Source organism: Eurosta solidaginis, chromosome 3, assembly GCF_040869045.1.
Source record: "Eurosta solidaginis isolate ZX-2024a chromosome 3, ASM4086904v1, whole genome shotgun sequence".
NCBI lineage: Eukaryota > Metazoa > Arthropoda > Insecta > Diptera > Tephritidae > Eurosta > Eurosta solidaginis.
In genome coordinates this window covers 281,380,140-281,398,989 of record NC_090321.1, presented here as the reverse complement: position 1 = coordinate 281,398,989, position 18,850 = coordinate 281,380,140, and the positions used below count along the sequence as shown (strand labels likewise).

The following is an 18,850-nucleotide window of genomic DNA, read 5'->3' as shown; positions in this document are numbered from 1 at the left end:
GGGCGAAATCGGTTGAAGCCACGCCCAGTTTTTATACACAGTCGACCGTTTGTCCTTCCGCCCGGCCGTTAACACGAAAACTTGAGCAAAAATCAATATACATATCTTTACTAAACTCAGTTCACGTACTTATCTCAACTCACTTTGTATTGGTGTAAAAAATGGCCGAAATCCGACTATGACCACGCCCACTTTTTCGATATCGAAAATTACGAAAAATGAAAAAAATTCCATAATTATATACCAACTACGAAAAAAGGGATGAAACATGGTAATTGTATTGGTCTATTGACGCAAAATATAACTTTAGAAAAAAACTTGGTAAAATGAGTGTGACACCTACCATATTAAGTAGAAGAAAATGAAAAAGTTTTGCAGGGCGAAATCAAAAGCCCTTGGAATCTTGGAAGGAATACTGTTCGTGGTATTACATATATAAATAAATTAGCGGTACCCGACCGATGACGGTCTGGATCACCCTGGTCCACATTTTGGTCGATATCTCGAAAACGCCTTCGCATATACAACTAAGGGCCACTCCCTTTTAAAACCCTTATTAATACCTTTAATTTGATACCCATATCGTACAAACACATTCTAGAGTCACTCCTGGTCCACGTTTATGGTGATATCTCGAAAAGGCGTCCACATATAGAACTAAGGCCCACTCCCTTTTAAAATACTCATTAACAGCTTTCATTTGATACCCATATCGTACAAAAAATTCTAGAGTCACCCCTGGCCCACCTCTATGGCGATATCTCGAAAAGGCATCCACCTATAGAACTAAGGCCCACTCCCTTTTAAAATACTCATTAACACCTTTCATCTGATACCCATATCGTACAAACAAATTCTAGAGTCACCCCTGGTCCACCTTTATGGCGATATCTCGAAAAGGCGTCCACCTATAGAACTAAGGCCCACGCCCTTTTAAAATACTCTATAACACCTTTCACTTGATACCCATATCGTACAAACAAATTCTAGAGTCACCCCTGGTCCACCTTTATGGCGATATCTCGAAAGGGCGTCCACCTATAGAACTAAGGCCCAAGCCCTTTTAAAATACTCATTACCACCTTTCATTTGATACCCATATTGTACAAACGCATTCTAGAGTCGCCCCTGGTCCACGTTTATGGCGATATCCCGAAAAGGCGTCCACCCATAGAACTAAGGCCCAGTCCCTTTTAAAACACTTATTAACACCTTTCATTTGATACCCATATTGTACAAGCGCATTCTAGAGTCAACCCTGGTCCACTTTTATAACGATATTCCGAAAATGCGTCCACCTATAGAACTAAGGCCCACTCCCTTTTAAAATACTCATTAACACGTTTCATTTGATACCCATATAGTACAAACAAATTCTAGAGTCACCTCTGGTGCACCTTTATGGCGATATCTGGAAAAGGTGTCCACATATAGAACTTAGAAAAGGTGTCCATATATACTCATTAACACCTTTCACTTGATACTCATATCGTCAAACCAATTCTAGAGTCACCCCTGGTCCACCTTTATGGCGATATCTCGAAAAGGCGTCCACCTATAGAACTTAGGCCCACTCCCTTTTAAAATTATTATTAACACATTTCATTTGATATCCATATTGTACAAACAAATTCTAGAGTCAGGCCTGGTCCACCTTTATGGCGATATCCCTTAATGGCGTCCATCTATAGAACTATGGCCCACTTCCTCTTAAAATACTCTTTAATACCTTCCATTTGATACACCTGTCATACAAACACATTCCAGGGTTACCCTAGGTTCTGTTTACAACATGGTGATTTTCCCTTACTTTGTCTCCACAGCTTTCAACTGAGTATGTAATGTTCGGTTGCACCCGAACTTAGCCTTCCTTACTTGTTTTTTTGTAGTTCTCTGGTTTAGGCCCGGTTTTTCAGTACAAGTTCAACTCAGTTTGTCAGTTAACCTACGCTTAACCTTATACTGCAGTTTTTCAGTATATTTTAACTGAAGTTTAAGCTGAGCTTAAGCGGCCGATCTGGCAGGGTTAAACTCTAGTTAACCTATCAGTTATTTCCGTTCGTTCGAAATGGCGTCGAATATACCCAATAAGCATTTGGGCTAGAGTACCATTAGAGCTCATGTTGATAACTAGACATACTTCTAAAATCTCAAGAGTTGTTTCGAAACAGTGTCTCAACTCGAGAATCATAGCGTACTCAGCAAAATAGGGAATTTTTTATAAAGCCAAAAATGCTATTACTTAAGTTGAATAAATTTAATTCCCAATTTGTGGTTCTCTAACTGGACTGAAATGTAAGATTCCATACTACAGTGTTTTCACGAAAATAAATAAAATATATATAATTTATTTTTGATTAATTACGGTTCATTACTGCTATCAACCAGGTATTTATTTCTTATAATAAACAGCTGCTGGTTTTGGTGGTACCACCTTGGAGATTTTTTTTCAACTCCACCTCAACTCGATATCCCATGTAGGATATCAACTGGAGAAATGTGTTGGATATTCATTTAAGAACTGTACATTTCCCAAAATCTCTCAAAGGTTGGATAATAATTTGATAACGATAATAACGTTGGAGATCCAGTCGAGAATTATCTGGTTGGATAATTAAATAATGATGTTGGATATCACCTCCGGAATTAGATATATATTTCGCTGGAGAAATATTTTTTCCATGTTTGTTGGGAAAACAAAATCCAGCTGTTGCCGTATCTACAAATTATCTAATTGATATTAGAGAAAAATTGTAAGTTTTACAAACGGCGATGGTTACTAGGACATGTTTCTGAATTTCACTTCTTCATAAGCTAGCTTTTCCGGAGCTGAGCGTTGAACTCGAATCTCCAACATTCATATCAGTGCAAGCCTTTAGCTGCTAAGCCATATGAATGTCCCGTTGTTCGCTGTACAATTGGTATCTAAGAGTTGCAGCTGATGAAGAAGAGAAATTCAGAAACATGTCCTAGTAACCATCGCCGTTTGTAAAACTTACAATTTTTCTCTAATTCAATTACAAAAACCATTGTATAAAGCATATATGAGCAAAGCTCGCTAATTAAATATTATTGTGAGAAATAAACACCTGGTTGATAGCAGTAATGAAGCGTAATTAATCAAGAATAAATTATATAGGCGGCCGCCGTGGTGTGATGGTAGCGTGCTCGGCCTGCCACACCGTAGATCCTACATCACCATCATTGAATCATACATTTGAGTCCAGTTAGAGAACCGAAAGTTGTTAATTACATTTTTTCAACTTAAGTAATAGCATATTTCGCTTTATAAAAAGTTCCCTCTTTTGCTGAGTACGTTATGATTCTCGAGTTGAGCCACTTTTTCGAAACAACTCTTGAGATTTTAGAAGTATGCCAGTTATCAACATGAGCTCTAATGGTACTCAAGCCAAAATGCTTGTTGGGTATATTCGACGCCATTTCGTATGAACGCAAATAACTGATAGGTTAACTAGAGTTTAACCCTGCCAGATCGGCCGCTTAAGCTCAGCTTAAACTTCAGTTAAAATATACTGAAAAACTGCAGAATAAGGTTAAGCGTAGTTTAACTGACAAACTGAGTTGAACTTGTACTGAAAAACGGGGCCTTACTCACTTTCTCGTCTTAAAATATCACCCAATGAGCTAAGGAATTATCAATTTTCAATGCAAGACCTAATAAGTTTCGTTAAATAGCTGTAAGGATCGTAGGAACGCCGTAACAAAGAAAAGCAAAACGAATTTAACAAAGTGTGATTGACACAGAGAACATGTAACAATAGAGAACAGCCAAAAAAACGAATAGTGGGAATTAGAAAACCATCAAATCGCGGATTAGTAATTCACCATTGGAGAAATGTGGCATAAAATTCCTCAATTCCAAGGCTAGAAAAACATTATTTTGAAACTATAACCACAATTTAACTACTTTTTTCTAACGTTTTCAAATACTTTTTTGTGAAATCTCAACGAAAACAACGCGTTTTTTGCTAATCATCAAAAAGGTAATGTGCCGCCAGTTTGACAATTTCTAATGCTACTTTTTGTTAGGATTTTTATACTCAGCTAAGCAGAGCTCACAGATTATATTAATTTTGTTCGCACAACGGTACCCCGTAACGACATAAACTAATCGAGATAGATATAGACTTCTATATATCAAAATGATCTGGGCGAAAGAAGAAATTCATTTAGCCATGTCCGTCCGTCTGTCCGTAAAGATAACTTGAGTAAATTTTGAGGTATCTTAATGAAATTTGGTATGTAAGTTCCTGGGCACTCATTGCAGATCGCTACTTAAAATGAACGAAATCGGACTATAACCACACCCACTTCTTCGATATCGAAAATTTCGAAAAACGGAAAAAGTGCGATAATTCATTACCAAAGACGGATAAAGCGATGAAACTTGGTAGGTGGGTTGACCTTGACGCAGAATAGAAAATTAGTAAAATTTCGGACAATGGGCGTGGCACCGCCCAGTTTTAAAAGAAGGTAATTTAAAAGTTTTGCAAGCTGTAAATTGGCAGCTGAGTATGTAATGTTTGGTTACACCCGAACTTAGCCTTCCTTACTTGTTAAGTTTATATACATACATATCCACTTCTATGTTTAAAATTTTTTACTTTCGGAAACTGGTTTCGAAAGCGCTTTCTGTTGCAGTTGGAGTGGAGATACAAATTATGTTAAACTTTTTAGTTCGATATTATTTAAAACCGTGCTTTTTGTTCTTCTGAACTATATTTATTTGTTTGTAACTCTCCTTTGCGTGCCTAGCCTAGAGAGTTACAAACATACATACATACAAGTGAAGCTAATATTACTTACTTAATTGGCGCTTAACCGTCTAAACGGTTATGGCCGTCCAACAAGGCGGGCCAGTCGCTCCTTCGCTCCGCCAACCGGCGCCAATTGGTCACACCAAGGGAGTTTAAATCGTTTTCCACCTGGTCCTTCCAACGGAGTGGGGACCACCCTCTACCTCTGCTTCCATAGGCGGGTTCCGATAGAAACACTTTCTTGGCCGGAGCATCATCATTCATTCGCATAACATGGCCTAGCCAGCGCAGCCGCTGCGTTTTTATTCGCTGCACTATGTTGATGTCTGCGTATACCTCGTACAGCTCATCATTAAATCTTCTTCGGTACTCGCCATCGCCAACGCGTAGAGGTCCATAAATCTTTCGAAGAACTTTTCTCTCGAACACTCCCAAAGCCGCTTCATCTGCTGTTGTCATGGTCCATGCTTCTGCCCCATATAGCAGGACGGGTACGATAAGTGACTTGTAGAGTATGATTTTCGTTCGCCGAGAGAGGACTTTACTTTTCAATTGCCTACCTAGTCCAAAGTAGCATTTATTGGCAAGATTGATTCTTCGCTGGATTTCAGTGCTGATGTTGTTGCTAGTGTTGATGCTGGTTCCCAAATAAACGAAGTCTTTTACTATTTCGAAATTATGGCTGCCAACAGTAGCGTGGTTGCCAAGGCGCGTATGCGCTCTTTGCTGGATGACAGCAGGTACTTCGTTTTGTCCTCATTCACCATCAAACCCATCTTTACCGCTTCTTTTTCCAGTTTGGAGTAAGCAGAACTAACAGCGCGGGTGTTTAGGCCGATGATATCAATGTCATCAGCATATGCCAGTAATTGCACGCTTTTATAGTATATTGTTCCAGTGCGGTTAAGTTCTGCAGCTAGTATAATTTTCTCCAGCATCAAATTAAAGAAATCGCACGATAGGGGGTCACCCTGTCTGAAACCTCGTTTAGTTTCGAACGGCTCGGAGAGGTCCTTCCCAATTCTGACTGAGCTGATGGTGTTGCTCATCGTCATTTTGCACAGCCGTATAAGTTTTGCGGGGAAGCCAAATTCAGACATAGCGGCATATAGGCAGCTCCTTTTCGTGCTGTCGAAGGCGGCTTTAAAGTCGACGAAGAGGTGATGTGTCGATTCTCTTTTCACGGGTTTTTTCCAAGATTTGGCGCATTGTGAAAATCTGGTCGATGGTAGATTTACCAGGTCTGAAGCCGCACTGATAAGGTCCAATCAGCCGGTTCACGGTGGGCTTCAATCTTTCGCACAATACACTTGAAAGGACCTTATATGCGATATTAAGAAGGCTGATTCCACAATAGTTGGTGCATTTTGCAGTATCCCCCTTCTTGTGGACTGGGCAAAGAACACTTAGATTCCAACCGTCGGGCATGCACCCGTCCGCCCATATTTTGCTAAGAAGCTGCTGCATGCGCCTTACCAACTCCTCGCCGCCGTACTTGAATAGCTCCGCAGGCAATTCATCAGCGCCCACGGCCTTGTTGTTTTTCAATCTGGTTATTGCTATTCTAACTTCGTCATAATCGGTGAAGCTAATATAAGCGTGTTAAAACACAAGGAAATCTAGACGTCGAAAAGTTGTAATCGCAACAGACGGCCTGACTGAGAGCACAAGACAACTCGACGGAATGCAGGAGCAGTGGGAGCATATCTCTGAAGCTTTTTGTACCGAACTCCTGATGGATCTAGGGGATGGGAGGGTGGTATGGCTTAGAAGGATTCATGTGGTTATACCAAATCGTTCCCGAGATTGTCGGGCTAGTACCTTTATGGTACCGGAACGTACCGGATCTGCATCTGGCAAAGGACCATCAACATCGATAACACTCCCCAAGGCCTTCGGGTAGTGTCCTTATCACTACAACAACAAAAACAACAACGCTTACTACAGGGCTAAAATCAACTTAAAAATGAAACCACTACAAATGTCAAGCAGCAGCCGGATACCAATGATCGCCATGGCCTAAGTGCTAAAGCAAAAGCTCGCACAATTGAAACGAAAGAAGCTTAGCTAAAATAGAAAAATAAAAGAAGAAACTACAGACCTGTCAAAACACCGCTCTCAGAACTACTACGGGCTGTCTTGTTATGTCTTCAGAACACAATTTCCACAGTGAGGTGAGAGTACTCCCCATAAGGGGAGAAATGAAATGCTGAACAAACAGATTCTGCTGTATACCCTGAATCCTGGGCATCCCAACAGGCGTCTGATTGAAAAAGCCTAGCCTCCCGGGGACTTAAGAAGCCATCTCCGCAGGAATTATGAGGAAATACGGCACCTAAGAACTCAGCCGTATGAAGAAAAAGAACACAAAAGGTTTCCGGGGAAATCTTAAAGTCAAATACCCTAAACTAGCCGTAGAGGAAAGCAACTTCCCCAGACCCCACATGACACCAAAAATCTTTTCACTTGCAATGTAGAACCAACGCCTCTAACACGCCCTTTCTCTCTGGTGCACCCCTGTTGAAAGTGCAAGTTTCCTTGGACTCCCGTTAGAGGATTGAATATTGATGACAATTTTTGAGTAGTTGCACCTATTGGATGGGGCGAAGCACTGCAACAACAACAACAACAACAATGAAAAACAAGCCTTTAATTAAAGAATAACATACTATTAATTATATTGCTCACAAATTTGAAAATTATAGGAATATAAACATTTTACTTCTCTCTAGCGATATTTGCAAAAAACAATAGCAAATTTTCATCAAGTTATTGAATTTTCCATCATTTATTGTACAGGCACAAACACACACACAATGTAAACACACACAAATATGTAGGTCCCGCCAATTGTCGGGAAAATTAAAAAGAGCACGACGTTAATTGGAAGAAAAGCTAGTCCTAAATTCTCTTCTGAAAAAATTTACTCCAGTTTACTTATATGCACATACATATTCCATATACAGGCTTATACCGTTTTCACACAGAAACTTAATCGAACCACAATTCTATTTAATGAAATAATTAAGTTTCCCTTTTCATACAGGGCCTTTTACTTCATTATGCATATAGGTAAAATGGAAAGCAGCCGTTTCTTTCTTAATTATAAATACAATCAAAATAAAACGCATGCGCAACTACCCATAAATTTGCACCTAACCAAATATTTGCCTTTTTTCGAAAAAGCCATATTATCTTTTGCAGAAAATGAAGCGAAAATAACATTTTTAATTTTTTCGTGTTTTTCTATTTTTCGTAAATTATTGAAAATAATTTATTGTTGATTGTCAATTGTTACATTGACAATAAAATTCGAAGAAACAAGCAAAACCGACTGGATTTTTCACTCGATTACAAGTCAACCTAATATAAGCGCACGCAAGTCATTTTCTGTCAAAAATGTCTCATGCACATACAACTTGTATGAGAGCAACCCAAATTTAATTTGCTGCGTGAAAACCTAACTCGATTTCCAATTTTTGTTCTGCGTGACATTTAGATTTGACGTTTGCACACATGCTTTAAGCTGGAGTCATTGGTGCCGTATGTCGTATCGCTGTATCCGTTTCCCTAACGTAATCAGCTGTTTATCGTTACGACGGTAAACCAAAACCCAATTGGTTGGCTACGATACGGTTACGACCTTAGCGGCACCAATAATCGATTGCATTGATTCTCATAAGGTTGGTCGAATCAGCTGTTAAAAGGTTACCGATACGGTTACCGATAAAGCACCAATGTCTCCAGCTTAAAGCGATGGTTTACCATCGTAACGATAAACAGCTGATTACGTTAGGGATACGGATACAGCGATACGACATACGGCACCAATGACTCCAGCTTTAGAGCCTCCTGCGATTTAAAACCAGATTGACTGAATTTTGTGTGTGTTAGTGCAGTCGGGTGGCTTCGTGACACACGCATTTGTTGTCGGCTACACGTTGATGAAAATCAAAAACTTTTGATTTTTTCATTTGACGCTAGCTTATTTGATAGTCGCGGGGTGTGATTGACAAAACAGCAGTGTTGTATTTATTTTGTGTCGACATTCAAAATGAACAAGTGCGCGGAAGAACAGCAATTCATATTAAAATTTATTGAAAATTATCAATGTTTACCAGCTTTATGGAATGTAAAGCTTTTATTAAAAAGGGTCATTATCCGAAGACGACTTATTCACGACAGATCGCTACGGTTTCTCAATGCAAATGTTGATTGATGGCTTTTTATTTGTTAGTCGCGGGGCAAGCGTCAAATACCCGACACGCACACATACAAAAATTCAGTCAATCTGGTTGTAAATCGCAGGAGGCTCTTAGATTGTCCCAACGTATGCTTATTTGGGTTGGGGCACGGATGGGCCTATTTTCGGCTCCTAAATCAGTTTCAGTGCCAGCGAGTGCTAGGTGAGACGTTTGTGTGTTTTGGGGTGTTAGGGGAGTAAAAAAATACATTGGAAATATCATACGCTTCGCTTCAAACGATATTCATCGCACGAAGCATAGATTAGATTGATACGAATCTTTTGCTTACGCTCTCATATTTTCGCTCTCACGAGGGATTTATCTTCTAGTTGTTGCTGGCAACAATCACAGATAAATCCCTCGCGGCAGCTGAAGCGGGTGCCAGAACAAAAAATGTGCCAGCCAAAACGAAAAACGTGCCAAAAATTTTGGTAAACTTTAGTTTGACCTACAACTGTAGAATAGCGTTCAAAAATTATGGGAAAAAGGATAAAAATACTTGTTTTAGTGTAAGTATTATTAGTTCGAAGGCGTAGGGTAAATATTATTTCCCATTCAATAGTTATCGCTAAAAATAAGTTTTGTAAATATGAACTCCCGATGCAACCAGCCCATTCTGATCACAGAACCTGGAACGCCAGACATGCAGGATAAGCCCTATCCATTAAATAATGTTAACTATTATATCATAGGTCCGATTTACTGAAATTTCAAAAGAATATATGGTTTTCATTGCGAGTTAAATGCGTTACAATATTTGACTAATTAATTTAATCGAAATGTAAATTTTACTTAGATTTGTTTATATTTAACTCTAACTAGTCGTATTATTGTAAAATAACTTTAAGGAAATAAATTTTTTACGACTATCATTTTATTAAGTGATTGAAACTATAATCGCCGAAATGTATGTCAAAAATCCCCATTTTCAGATCTATACATTTTTGTTTGGAGTGGCGTCATTGATAAATGTTATAAAAAATGTGCATTTTGACAGCGCTCTCTCGAAACAAAGAGTTGCAAATCCATTCATCTATGGCACGAAGGTTGCGGAAATACTAAAAAATTGATATGAAAATATTCTCTCTCAACCTCGAAAACCAATTCTCAAACTGTGTTGCAATTGTACGAAAACAAAAACATACATTTTTTGGCAAGAAATACGAATAACGGAATAACCATAGACTGAAGTCGACTTTATGTTAAGCAGCGCATTATTGACATTCATTTCGCCTTCACATACATTTAATTATATGCAAGCCGATTCATTTTGCAATATATACATAAAAGTATTTAAAAAAGTATTTTTAAAGTAGTTGCATTAGAGGAAGTAGTAGTAGAACAACGTACTAATGCACGTTTCGTATACAATCGCGGGAAAACGAAACCCTTTTCAGACTTGTTGGCAGTGTTGCCGTGAGCCTAGAAAGAAATGTATCAGTTTACAAATAAAAAAAGGTACCAATCGCATAAACAACGACTAATTTTACCAGTTTTATTATAAACATAACTGCTTTCATTTATAAATTTCAAATTATGGAGGAATTTTCAAATTCCTTCAGCTCACATACATATATCGTTAAAGCCACACTGCAAAAATTCTTGGAGCATGTGTTGCATGTGTGTTTAATTTACGGCCACCATTTTTCTATTTTTAAAACTTGCTTTGTTTATGATTTGAATTTGAAATTACAACTGAAAATTCAGTTCGAGTTGTGAAACACAAAAGCGACATTACATATTTGTGGCCTTTAGTGCGAGCGAAGCCGCCGGTAAATAAGGGCTAGTTTATCCTAAAACGCTTAATAATTTGAACATAATAAGAGCGGTGGCAGCTCTATTTTCCACATATGTATAAGGCCAAATACTCTCTCTTTATCAATCTTATGTGTGTTTGTATATTATTCTCTTCCTGTGTTCTTCGCGACACATACCTGCACTTGATCGTCCCTCACCTAGCACTTAAATGTGCAAAGCGTGCCCGTATGAGCAAAAAGCTCATACGAGCCGTTTTAACCATCGGTGGGTTAGGGTAAAAAACGCCGGTTGTTTGCGTGCGCTAAAAAAACGCAGTGCGATTTTATTAGGTTGGCTTGTTAGGCATTCAATAAAGCAATAACGACATAAATAAGAATTTGTATTTTGTATGGAAGATTCAGTTCAATTAGCGCTTTAATGTAGAAAACTTGACTAATTATTTCATTAAGCCCCTGTGTAAATTGGCAATAGTCTATTTACAGAAAAGAAAATATTCTGAATTTTTTTAAGCTAATTATGAATAATAATAATATCAAGGAATAAAAAATTGTCACAAAGAAATTTCTGAGAATTATTTGATTTTTCAATATTTTTTACTTTTTTTTCCAGTTTCCCCCCGTGGATCCACCACTGCATAAAGTTATGAATATAAAAGTCACCAAAAATTTTCAAGGACTTTTTTGTTTAACAATAGTTCTTAGTTCTTCTCTAGTCATCCTATAAGTAAACAAATATTTAAAAATATTACCTTGTCCTTCCGGTACGGCAATAATATCTTCCTTTGATGGTTTTTCGTTAAATACATCTCGATCAACATCTTGTAAATCAGACGGAAGACGACGACTATATAGATAAAATCTAGGTTTTCTAAAAACCAAAATAAGCCAAAATTAATATAAATTTAAAAGGATTGAGAGAAATTGATCATTTACTTGTAAGCAGCACAAAAAACGGTCGGATCATTGACCATGGACTGCAAATTAGGATTGTCGCTAGCTTCCTGTTCAAGTGTGATAGCAGCCTTGGATTTTCTCGATTTACCCTGAAAAACGTAAACATATATACAATGTACTGTGACGAATATTATCATCACTAAGCCGATACTAAGCAGCCACTCGTATGTACACACATGCATACAAACTTTACCGCAATTATGGTAGATCTACCGCAATTTTATTTGCCAACATATTTCCTAGGACATCGCAATGTTAATTGGAGTACATATTTTGTATGAATACAGATTAGTTTTGGAACACTCCTATACTCCCAAAGGAGTATTCCTTACATTATTTATGGAGTACTCGCGTTTTTGAAGGGTATCAGTTAATTGCGTTCGTTCGAAATGGCGTCGAATATACCCAACAAGGATTTGGGCTTGAGTACCATTAGAGTTCATGTTGATAAAAAGGCCTACTTCTAAAATCTCACGAGTTGTTTAGAAACAGTGTCTCAAATCGAGAATCATAGCGTACTCAGCAAAAGAGGGATTTTTTTATAAAACAAAAAATGCTATTACTTAAGTTGAAAAAATTAAATTCCCAACTTGTGGTTCTCTAACTGGACTCGAATATAAGATTCCAAACCACAGTATTTTATTAGGAATGACGTCTTAAGGAAAGTTTCGAGGTTGGAGATTCGAGGACTATACATTTTACAAAATTTCTCAAAGGTTGGATAGTGATTGGAGAATGAAGTTGGATATCAACTAGAGAACTCTATGATTTAAGAATAGTTAAATAATGATGTTGGATATCACCTCCGAAACTAGATATATTTCACTGGAGAAATTTTTTTTCATGTTTGTTGGGTAAACAAAATCCAGCTGTTGCCGTATCTACAAAATATCTAGATAATAAAAACCAATGTTGCCGTACAAAAAGCCTACCCCAAAGGCGGCCTTAAACTGTGACTGAAAAATTGCTCAGTAGTTTAACTGGAGTTTAAATTTGACTAGAGTCTAAGCAAACTTAGTTTAAGCTTAGCTTAACAAACTACTGAAAAACCGGGCCTAAGAGTTTATATTGGAAATCACACAGAAAAAATACGTTGGAAAAATCGGTACACATAATCTGCTTTTGGAAGTGGCAACACTGCTTTCGCTTTCTCGATTTTTCTACTCACACTTAATCCCTCTCTCTCAATCTTCTTCTATTTTTCCTCATCTCCCTCCTTTCTCTAGGTTCTTTTCACCATTCTATTTCTCTCCGTCACTAGTTCCCACTCCTATCTCTTTTCCCATTTATTATTTTTACCATATGGCATTTTGTATACCTTCCCATCCCACTCTCGCTCTTCTCTCCATTCTGAAGTTATACAGTTACCAACAGATTTTGCAATCGCTTGACATTGGTTTTTTTATTATCTAGATAATTTGTAGATACGGCAACAGCTGGATTTTGTTTACCCAACAAACCTGAAAAAACAATTCTCCAGCGAAATTATATATATATAGTTCCGGAAGTATATCCAACATCATTATTTAATTATTCTTAAACCATTTTTAATAAAAGAGTCGATCATACATAGCCATATGTCCCTGATGATGACTTCAGATTGAAGTCGAAATATCGACCAAATAAATTATAAATGAATATAAACAAAAAAATAATAAGCTTTATTCATCTGTGAAGCCTTTTAGCTCAAACAAATCTAACAATTCTTAAACCATATAAACCAAAATTAAAAGTTTTCGACTTGATGTCCAACGTCATTAATATTTTCCAATTAAAATCCTAATTTCGAGAGATCTTGAGAAATGTTGGATTATCAACTGGAGTTGGATTATCAACTGGAGAAACTTGTTGAATATTCATTTGAGAAAGAGTTGAGGTGAAGTTGAAAAAAAAATCTCCAAGGTGGTACCATCAAAGCAAATAGCTATTTATTGTGAGAAATTAACACCTAATTGATAGCAGTAATGAGACGTAAGTAATCAAAAATAAAATATATAGGTGGCCGTGGGACTGCCTCTCGGCAGTGTTTCGCAAGCATTGCGTTTGTATTTCTGCCATGAAAAGCTATCAGTGAAAACTCGTCTGCCTTGTAGATGCCGTTCGGAGTCGGCATAAAACAAGTACACTGAAAGAAAAAGACTCGTAAAATCAACCGAAATACGGGTCAATTCAACCGAAATTTCTGTAAATTTTTATCCATCGCAACAAGATGTTGAATCAACTGCGCACAAATCGTTGATTCGTAATTGACCGTTTTAGTAGTCAAATGAACAAAAAAAGTTGTTGCGACAGCTTTGTACGAAAGTAGCTATGTTGCGGCATTTGCAAGGCAGATGAGTTTTCACTGAGATCTTTTCATGGCAGAAATACACTCGGAGTGCTTGCTGAACAGTGCCGAGGGTCGACCCCGCTTAGGAAAATTTTCTTCTAATTGAAAAACCTTATTTCTAAAATTTGTATGTTGCTTTGCCCGAGGTGTGAACACAGCGTCTTCGGTGTGGTAGGCGGAGCACGCTACCATCGCACCACAGCGGCCGCCATATACATACGTAAATATGTGCATACATATAAGCCGTGTTTTTTTACACGCGTATACGTTTCGTTTGCGAGTGAAAAAAAACGCGTATCCTCGCTTAGATCATGCTTAGGAGACCCATCTAGCGGCAGTGATTAAATAACTCCAGCTACATCACAGGGTGTACCGAAAAGCGGATACACAACCCTCTGATGGCCATAGGGTATAACATATAGCTGAATCAATTGCGATGAATTGTGACACGCATAGAATACATAGAATTAGTGTAGAGGGTGAAACAGAGACACATATTTCAGTTACATCTGAGTATAATGCGTATTGAAATTTAGTAGGACAAATTTTATGCGCAGCAATTTCAGAGGTGTATTTAAAGTTTGTCGCTTAGCAGTCCATATAACGTTTAAGCGTAAACGTATTGTAACGTATTTGCTGCAAATCCTCTTATTTGCAATCCTCTGCTAAGTTCGAATCACTAAAAAAAAAAATAAATGTAAGGCGCGATAACCTCCGAAGAGATCTAAGGCCGAGCTTCTCTTCTAATTTGCGTCGTGCTCCTCTTGATTTTCCCTACAAATTGGCCGGACCGGACCTACATGTTTTATGCCGACTCCGAACGGCATCTGCAATGCAGATGAGTTTTCACTGAGAGCTTTTCATGGCAGAAATACACCCGGAGCGCTTGCCAAACACTGCCGAGGGGCGACCCCGCTTAGAAAAATTTTCTTCTAATTTAAAAACCTTATTTTTAAAATTTTGATGTTGCTTTGCCCGGGGTGCGAACCCAGGGCATACGGTGTGGTAGGCGGAGCACGCTACCATCACACCACGGTGGCCGCCTCGAATCACTAAACTGTTGAATAAATAGCTCCAATTTGTAATAATGCAAAATGGCCTTTATTAAAGTACTTCACAATAACAAACTGTGCAACGAATAGCTTGCTTATTAACCACACTGATTGATAGCTCAATGAAACTCTACTATTCAAAATAACACTGCTATTGCTCGCTAGATATCGTCTTAATCAAACTGCTTGACAACTCAAATCAAACTGAATTCTTTTTACTCGCTTGTGCCGCTTTTATAGTTTACGCTGCATACATCTAGGCTCTTCTATTTCCAGAACTTACCAACTATTTCGAGTGTTTATAGTTCTCATATAGTTTCTACTTGTTTACAATTTTCTACTTTTCAGCGTCTCTCAGATGTTTGTAGTTTACAGTCTCTCGCACACACATAGTCGTATAAGTAAATGCATCTGTGTGTGACATCTCTTTCGGCTGCCTTATATATGTGTATACATGATTTGATTATTGACGTAAATACTGCTTGGCATGGCCTTAGCATCGCCTTAGTGATGGTATAGCTTAGTGATGCTAATATCCGTGACACTGCCCTCCACCTAAGTCTGATCGTCCCGATCAGACAAATCTCCCGATCTAACTGCCGCTAGCATCTCCAAATGTACCACTCTTCTAATCCGTGGTTTCCCAGTGGTTTGTATGCGGTAGATGGTATCACTGATCTTCTTCACAACTTTGTACGGGCCTTCCCAACTGCACCGAAATTTGGCTGGAACACCTTTCCGCCGGTGAGGGTTGTTTAACAGTACCAAATCTCCCGCCAAGAAACCTTCCGAATTAAAGTTCTTGTCATGCCAGTGTTTCATCTTACTACTCATTACCCTGGGCCGTTCCTTCACACTCTGTTGTTTGGTCAATGAACCAATTCGTAGAGCTTGCGCTGGACGGATTTGCTTTGCATAATCGGTATCGTTCCCACATTTCACAACAGTAGTGTGCTCCGGCTTGAAACTACCCTCGCATTCTTTCTCGGAAATTCGTTGCTTCGTTTTCCTGCGTCTTTTAGGTTTTGTCAATGCCAGTGTTTCTCTCGCAGGTACTTTTGATTTTGATTTATTTGGCCCATTCGATCTATCAACTTCTGCCTTTGACTTTCGTGGTCTTTGTCGAGTCTTTTCCACCAGTACCCGATTACTGCTGAACTCCTTTTTCCAAACTAAAGTTAAGTGGTATGTCCTGGTTCTTATAGCGCATAATTCTTTTCTGCATGTCGATCCTGATGTCATAGTCAACTAGGAATCCCCTCCCAATATGACTTCATGAACGATTTCTGCCACAACTAATTTGTGTAGAACCATGACCTCCCCAATTAAGACCTCACATACCACTTCTCCCTGGACTTGGTTATACTCGCCAGTAATCGTACGCAATCTTGCTCCAGGTAATGACTTTACTCTCCTGTAGACCAAATCAGATCGAATCAAGGAATGAGATGCCCCCGTATCTATAGTCAGTACACGCTCTTTACCATTCACATTCCCTCTGATGGTAAGACTGCTTGATTTCCTTCCAATCTGCGACACAGATATCACAGGACATTCAATAGCCGGGGCAAGTTTTCGTTCTTTACATCCGACACGCTCTTGCTCATTTCCGCCAGCTTTGCGTTTACGGCTACCCACATTGTTGGAACTATTAGGACCAAGATCGCAATGACGTGCAATGTGACCTGGGTTGCCGCACTTGAAACATTTAATAACTCCGGCATTTTTCTGTTGTGATCCCTTCAGAGCTTCCAAAATTGTATCTACCCACTCTGGCCTTTCTACTTCCACACGATGAGCTTTGTATGCTGGTTTACTCAATAGTGAGGCCGTTTCCTGAGTCAATGCATGTGATACCGTTTCAGCAAATGTCAGCTTTGGGTTTGCGTATGTAGCTCGCTTCGTTTCCACGTCCCGTATGCCATTTATGAAACTCTGGATTTTTACCCTTTCAGTGAATTACACGGGTGCGTCCGCATTTGCAAGATGAGCCAATCTTTCAATATCTGAAGCAAACACCTGCAATGTCTCATTTGTTTTTTCGTAGCGGTTTTGCAACTCAATTTGGAATATCTGTTTCCTATGCTCGCTTCCGTAACGTCTCTCTAAAGCGTTCATTAATGTTTCGTAGTTGTTCCGCTCGTACTCTGGGATTGTCTGTAAGATTTCCGCAGCTGGTCCTTTTAAAGCTACGAACAATGCAGCAACTTTATCTTCCGTATTCCAGTTGTTCACTGCTGCGGTCTTCTCAAACTGTAGCTTGAAGACCTGGAAAGGAACAGAACGCCAAAAGATGGGGTTTTTACCTTCGTATTACTCGCTGAAGCAGCCGGCCGATTAAGTTGCAATTCCTGTATACGACCTCTCAACGCATCCACCTCTGCCTCGAATTTTTCTTCAAACTGCATTATTTTTTCGTCCATGCGCGCTTCGAGTTTTGATGATATACGCGCCTCTTGTGCTTCTAGTTGTACTGTTATGCGTGTCTCTTGTTCTTTCAGTTGGGTTGCCATATATGTCTTTTGTTCTTCCAGCTGTGATGACATATTTGTGATGACATTTCTGTTATACGTGCCTCTTGTGATTCAATCTTCGCTGTTATACGGTTCTCCTGCGATTCCAGCTGTGATGACATATATGTTTTCTGTTCTTCCAGTTGTGTAGAAATTTGTGTTTCCTGTGCTTCAATCTTCGATGTTATGCGTGTTTCCTGCGATTCCAATTGAGATGCCACTGTCGATGTTTGAGCAGTTATTGCACCCAATATCATGTTCAAGTCTGTGCTCGTAACTGTCTGCGCAGTTTCGTTTTTCTCTTCAATTTTTTTTGTTGTTTCGTCCCCATCAGGATAAAAGACAAACTCGTCCACATCAATTCCTTGCGACTCCATTACCTCTCGTAGCCGTGCTTGAAGTTCGATCTTATTGTCGGTTGTATTTAATCCACGGTTCTCCAACTCCTTTTTCAGTTGCTGGATCTTCAATTCACTGAACTTTGCCATGTCCAAGTTGTATTCCCAATCTTCGGAATTTATTCAACAATTCCTCTTCTGACACCAATTGTAACGAATTTGCTGCAAATCCTCTTATTTGCAATCCTCTGCTAAGTTCGAATCACTAAACTGTTGAATAAATAGCTCCAATTTGTAATAATGCAAAATGGCCTTTATTAAAGTACTTCACAATAACAAACTGTGCAACAAATAGCTTGCTTAATAACCACACTGATTGATAGCTCAATGAAACTCTACTATTCAAAATAACACTGCTATTGCTCGCTAGATATCGTCTTAATCAAACTGCTTGACAACTCAAATCAAACTGAATTCTTTTTACTCGCTTGTGCCGCTTTTATAGTTTACGCTGCATACATCTAGGCTCTTCTATTTCCAGAACTTACCAACTATTTCGAGTGTTTATAGTTCTCATATAGTTTCTACTTGTTTACAATTTTCTACTTTTCAGCGTCTCTCAGATGTATGTGAGTTTGTAGTTTACAGTCTCTCGCACACACATAGTCGTATAAGTAAATGCATCTGTGTGTGACATCTCTTTCGGCTGCATTATATATGTGTATACATGATTTGATTATTGACGTAAATACTGCTTGGCATGGCCTTAGCATCGCCTTAGTGATGGTATAGCTTAGTGATGCTAATATCCGTGACAATGCCCTCCACCTAAGTCTGATCGTCCCGATCAGACAAATCTCCCGATCTAAATGCCGCTAGCATCTC

General features: G+C 38.8%; 1 protein-coding gene across 1 annotated transcript in view; it reads right to left on the bottom strand.

Moving 5' to 3' along the window:
• Nucleotides 1-18,850, bottom strand: part of LOC137245680 (peptidylprolyl isomerase domain and WD repeat-containing protein 1) — a 51,129-nt gene that overhangs the window by 8,267 nt on the left and 24,012 nt on the right. Inside the window, exons 6-7 of the mRNA XM_067776730.1 lie at nucleotides 11,713-11,822; nucleotides 11,529-11,647 (exon numbers count right to left, since the gene is read on the bottom strand). Coding sequence (XP_067632831.1) covers nucleotides 11,529-11,647; nucleotides 11,713-11,822 — 229 coding nt within the window. The remainder of the gene's footprint in view (nucleotides 1-11,528; nucleotides 11,648-11,712; nucleotides 11,823-18,850) is intronic.